The 4765-nt window shown below is 34.0% G+C and overlaps 1 protein-coding gene across 1 annotated transcript; it reads right to left on the bottom strand.

The window, feature by feature from the left end:
* Positions 1–1594: 1594 nt before the first annotated feature.
* On the bottom strand, positions 1595–2839 carry LOC148293881 (uncharacterized). Its single transcript, XM_088254632.1, has 2 exons — positions 2536–2839; positions 1595–1971 (listed from the first exon to the last, which is right to left on the bottom strand). Exons 1-2 carry the CDS (start codon positions 2837–2839, stop codon positions 1595–1597), a joined length of 681 nt encoding a protein of 226 aa, XP_088110758.1.
* Positions 2840–4765: the final 1926 nt, after the last annotated feature.

Genomic DNA, 4765 nt, shown 5'->3' with positions numbered 1-4765 from the left:
TTTTTTTTCTTCCTTTCTAAACAGGTTAATGTTGTTGAAGGGTGGCTGCAATACATGAGACCTGAAGTGTGGCTGCAATACATGAGACCTAGAGCACAAGCTTTCTTACAAAGTAGGACAATACCAAAACTTGTGAAGCAAAAGGACGAGCCCCCTAGACCTATACCAGAATCCACAAATGAAGAACAGACTCTCAATTGGATTCTGTAAAGTCCATGTCAATTTACATTTGAGGAGGACACAGACTGTGCTCAACAAAGTTCATATTCGTAAGAATTGTTTCCACTCAACTATTCAATACAATTTGAAATCATTCAAAACCAAAAACTAATCGCATACTCATTTGCAAGTTGGATTGTGACATGTTTGTCATGTTCTACATGGATCAAATAGCACAAGGACAACCCATTCCAAATAAGTGTTGATAAGAATTTCATGAATGACTATAGGGCGAAATACATCACAAAACTCCTACATCACAAAAACTGTCTGATTAATCATATCTTGTTATTTAATTTTAGTAACTCAAGACAATATGTATCTTAATTTTTCTAGATGTTTGTAATTATTTTGAAATGAAATTATCTTGTTATTGGATCTTAGAAAAGATTTGTTACATATCTCTACTGTCATATAATCTTAGAACAGGATGTAAAATATCTACTATTATAAAAAAAACAAAATATAAAGAACAAACAGTTGCTGACCAAAAACTGCAACAAACGGAAACTGCAAAGTAGTTTATGACAAAAAATCAAACAAATTTGAAAAGAAACCAAAAGGCAAAGCCATGATCAAAGTACTAAAACTAAGTTCAAATGCAACTTAAACAGAAACTACACTACAATTTTTGATAAAGATGCAGCAACAATTATCAGCATGAAACCTTGAAACACATCTATCATAACAGATGCTCAAATCCAAATGAACTTCAAAATGCAAAGAGAATTTTATAAATTTCAATACACAATTGACAAAAAATCTTGCTCAAATTCAATCATATGCTTCATAAAAATTCTACTGAACAGACCAAAAACTGCACGACAGTTTCTGATAAACAACAACCGTTAAGACAAGTAAACCAAAGCTCCCAACAGCAAATTGCTCATTAACACAAGTAAAAAAAAAGAGTAAGAAACACAACCATTTACAAAAAATTCCATAAGCTCAAATAATTTAAAAACACTTGTACCAATATCCAATGATGACATATGTTTACCTATTTCTCATTAATTAATAGAAGCTACAATGCATATATTTGTTAAAAATGCCCTAAACTATCATCTAAAAACATAAAATGAAAAGAATGTTCATATAACGGCCTTGCAAGTCTTTTTTTGTGTGGCCTTCAACACTACATTGACTACATTAATTTCAATGGGCTTGTAGCTTCAGCAAAAGACTTGATTCTCTTTGTTGGTGGTCTTCTGGCTAGCCTCTTAGTGATTGAAGGAAGGACAACTGAACTAACTGAACCTTTGCTGCCCAAGCCCTTCCCAATGTCTGGTATAGGAAAAATAGGACTCTCATAGGCTTTCCGAAAAAATTTAGATTTGAAGTAGCACTCGACATAATCATAAACAGACTTTCTGTTTCATAGAATTGCAGCCACTACATGCGTACACAGAAATACATTAATTTGCCAAAGACAACACGAACATGTCCTTAACTCACAATCAACCACAACAGAAAAATCCCCAGACACTTCAAACAACTTAGCACTAGAACGCCTAACATTCCAAGTCCTACCTACCTCTACCTTATTCTTCAAATCTTTCTCCATCATAGGACAGAGAATTGTAGTCCACTTCTCTGATTCGATAATACTGTTATAATTCATCACCATTAACTTCTTTCGAAGTCCATTAATCAATGGTAACACCAGCAGTTGAAGCAGTTCCCCAATCCAGTTATTAAAGGATTCCGCCAAGCTATTCACCATCTCACCATAGAGCTTTCCATCAAAATATGCATTGGCATTAGTGGCGGGCACGGTTCGATGTGGACCGATTTTTGCTTCAAAATGGAACCGAATCAAGTACTATTTATTTGATTCGGTTCGGTCCGATTTTAACAAAAAAATTTATAAAACTGTCAGGTTTTGGTTGAATCAGTTTTGGTACAATTTCGGTCCGGTTCGATTTTGAACAGGATTATTATTATTATTTTTAAAAAAAAAAAATTTTAATACAAATTTCAACTGAAAATTTATTTATTTTGCTTGAAAAGTAACAAATTATCCAATTTCATACAAAAAGAAATATTAAGACTAGAAAAGAGAGATGTTTTAAAATTGAACTTGGGTAAATATTAGTTATGAGCTTAAAAATATAGCATTGGATATAAATAAATATTAAAATTATATATTTTTTAATTTGCCCGGTTCAGTTCATTGGGGTATAGAACTGCAACAGGAACCGATTCGGTTTGGTTTTTTGAATTGGGTTTGACTTTTTGGTGAATACGGTTTTTTTCGGTTTTTTCCCGTCCAATTTGGTTCGGTTGATCAGTTCTTCGGTTCCGATGACCACCCCTAATTGGCGTAGTGCTCATTAGAAAGATTAGCAATAAAAGACTTCACCTTAGCACTACCAACTACCAACAGTTCATCCATTGCATCTTGAAACTCAAACTCCATAACTACAAATGCACATCTAGCAAAAAGTTTCAACACCATTTCTTGAAGTACTTTCCCAAAACCTGACTTTGCATATTTTAAAATTAAATTCCACTTCAAATGGAAGTAGCAATAGGAGTGAGGCCAAGCAGGAAACACAATAACCATTGACTTGAACAGACCTTGGTTGTGATCCCAAAAAAATGTCACCACTCGGCCCATTGGTACCAAAATGCCTGACAAATGATTGAGAAACCACGTCCAATTATCCTCAGGAAATCCTCAATCTTTGAATTGACAACTGCAAATGCCAAAGGATAAAACCCTGAAAAAACAAAACAAAACAAAAAGAATTGGTATTAGGATGACAATACAAATCAGAAACTGCAATGCATGTTCTAATTTAATTTTTTAATTTCAATTTTGCATTTGAACATAGAATCATGTTAATCGCTTATGGCTCAAGGTTTACACTACTACAAAAATCGAAATAGACGACGGTAATCCACCGTCATGTATTCGGTTTTTCAACCGTCGTGAAATCAAGCGACATCTTTTGATGCATAAAACCACGACAATAAATCCCCGTCGACTATTATTTCTAAAGACGACGCTTTTACTCAAAACCGTCGTCTATTATATGTAAATAGACGACGCTTTTACTCAAAACCGTCGTCTATTATGACGTAAAGACGACCCTTTTATATGAAAATGGTCGTCTATTATGAAGTAAAGACGACCCTTTTTATAAAAAAAACGTCGTCTATTATGAAGTAAAGACAACCCTTTTTATATGAAAATGGTCGTCTATTATGAAGTAAAGACGACCCTTTTCATATAAAAAGGGTCGTCTATTATATGTAAAGACGACGGTTTTTTTATAAAAATGGTCGTCTATTATTAAGTAAAGAACTATGTTTTATTATATCCAAAGACGTCGGTTTTGTTAAAAAGCCATCATCTATTAAATGTGAAGACGACGATTTCTTGAAATATTGTCGTCTATTAACTCTAAGACAACGATTTTTTAGTAAAACCGTCGTTGATTGTATATAAAAAGATGTTATGGTGTTAAAAGAGGTCATTGATAATATATACAGATGACGGTTTTTCCAATAAAACCATCGTTTTATTATCTTTAGTTTTTTGAAGAGTCAATAGTTATTACATAGTCAACCAATCTTTATTCTATTACATACATACTTCCTACCTATAATTAGAAATAACGGAGCTCACAAATTCTACTAATTTGATTTTAACTTCATCAATTTGTTCTTGGGTTGACTTAGCTCTTCCTTCTTGCACATTTTCCAAGTTGTTGGTGTCGGAAAAAGAAAGACCTGCACGAAAGAGACCCCAATACTCTTAAACATAAACTTGTTTAGCAGTAATCTTAGCAAAAAGATCTATGCAGCTCTAGAATGACAGCAGAACACAATTGGCATAATTGGCAAAGTACCTGTTCTTGTGGTGGCACCATAACAAATGAAAAATCAGAGATTCAGAAAATTAACAATGAAATTCCAAAATAATTAAAGTAAACAACAAAAACAAAAAGTATTTTGGACCTGATGATGTTGTCGGTCCAAAAACAAACAGATCTAGTGAGGGATGGGTATGTTTTGCCTCATCTTCTTCGTCAGCTTCTTCTTGATTACGAAGGCCTTGTGGGACGGCTGTGCATATTTATAAAAAACCCAAATGAGAAACTCACTTAAATCCCACGAAATTAGCACAATACATGAACAAACATATATATATATATATACCGATTTCCATAAGTCTTTCTAGATCGAGTCGCTGAGTTTGATGAGCGAGTTGAGTGCCTGAGAGCGAGATCTTCTTTGAAGAAAGTGAAGGTCGAGATCTTTCAAATCAAACCTTTCAACCAGCTTTGATTCTCAAATACAGAACGTCCCTCTACATCTTATGGATCTGCGAAGACCTCAATCTCTCAACTCCTTCATTGATATCGATTTTTTGATGATTTTGTAGAGAGTTTCATGAGGGTGTTTTAGAGAGTGCAGGAGGGTTTCAAGGAGGGAGAGATAAGGTTTTCAGAGACGGGGGAAAATCTGAAAATTTATCGAGCGCGAATTCACTTAAGTAGCCTTTTTTTAGCGTGTTTTAAAAGACGACGCTTGTTAA

Source organism: Prunus avium, chromosome 6 (genome assembly GCF_965620075.1).
Source record: "Prunus avium chromosome 6, drPruAviu1.hap1.1, whole genome shotgun sequence".
Classification (NCBI taxonomy): domain Eukaryota; kingdom Viridiplantae; phylum Streptophyta; class Magnoliopsida; order Rosales; family Rosaceae; genus Prunus; species Prunus avium.
This window is presented reverse-complemented; position numbering and strand designations above follow the sequence as displayed.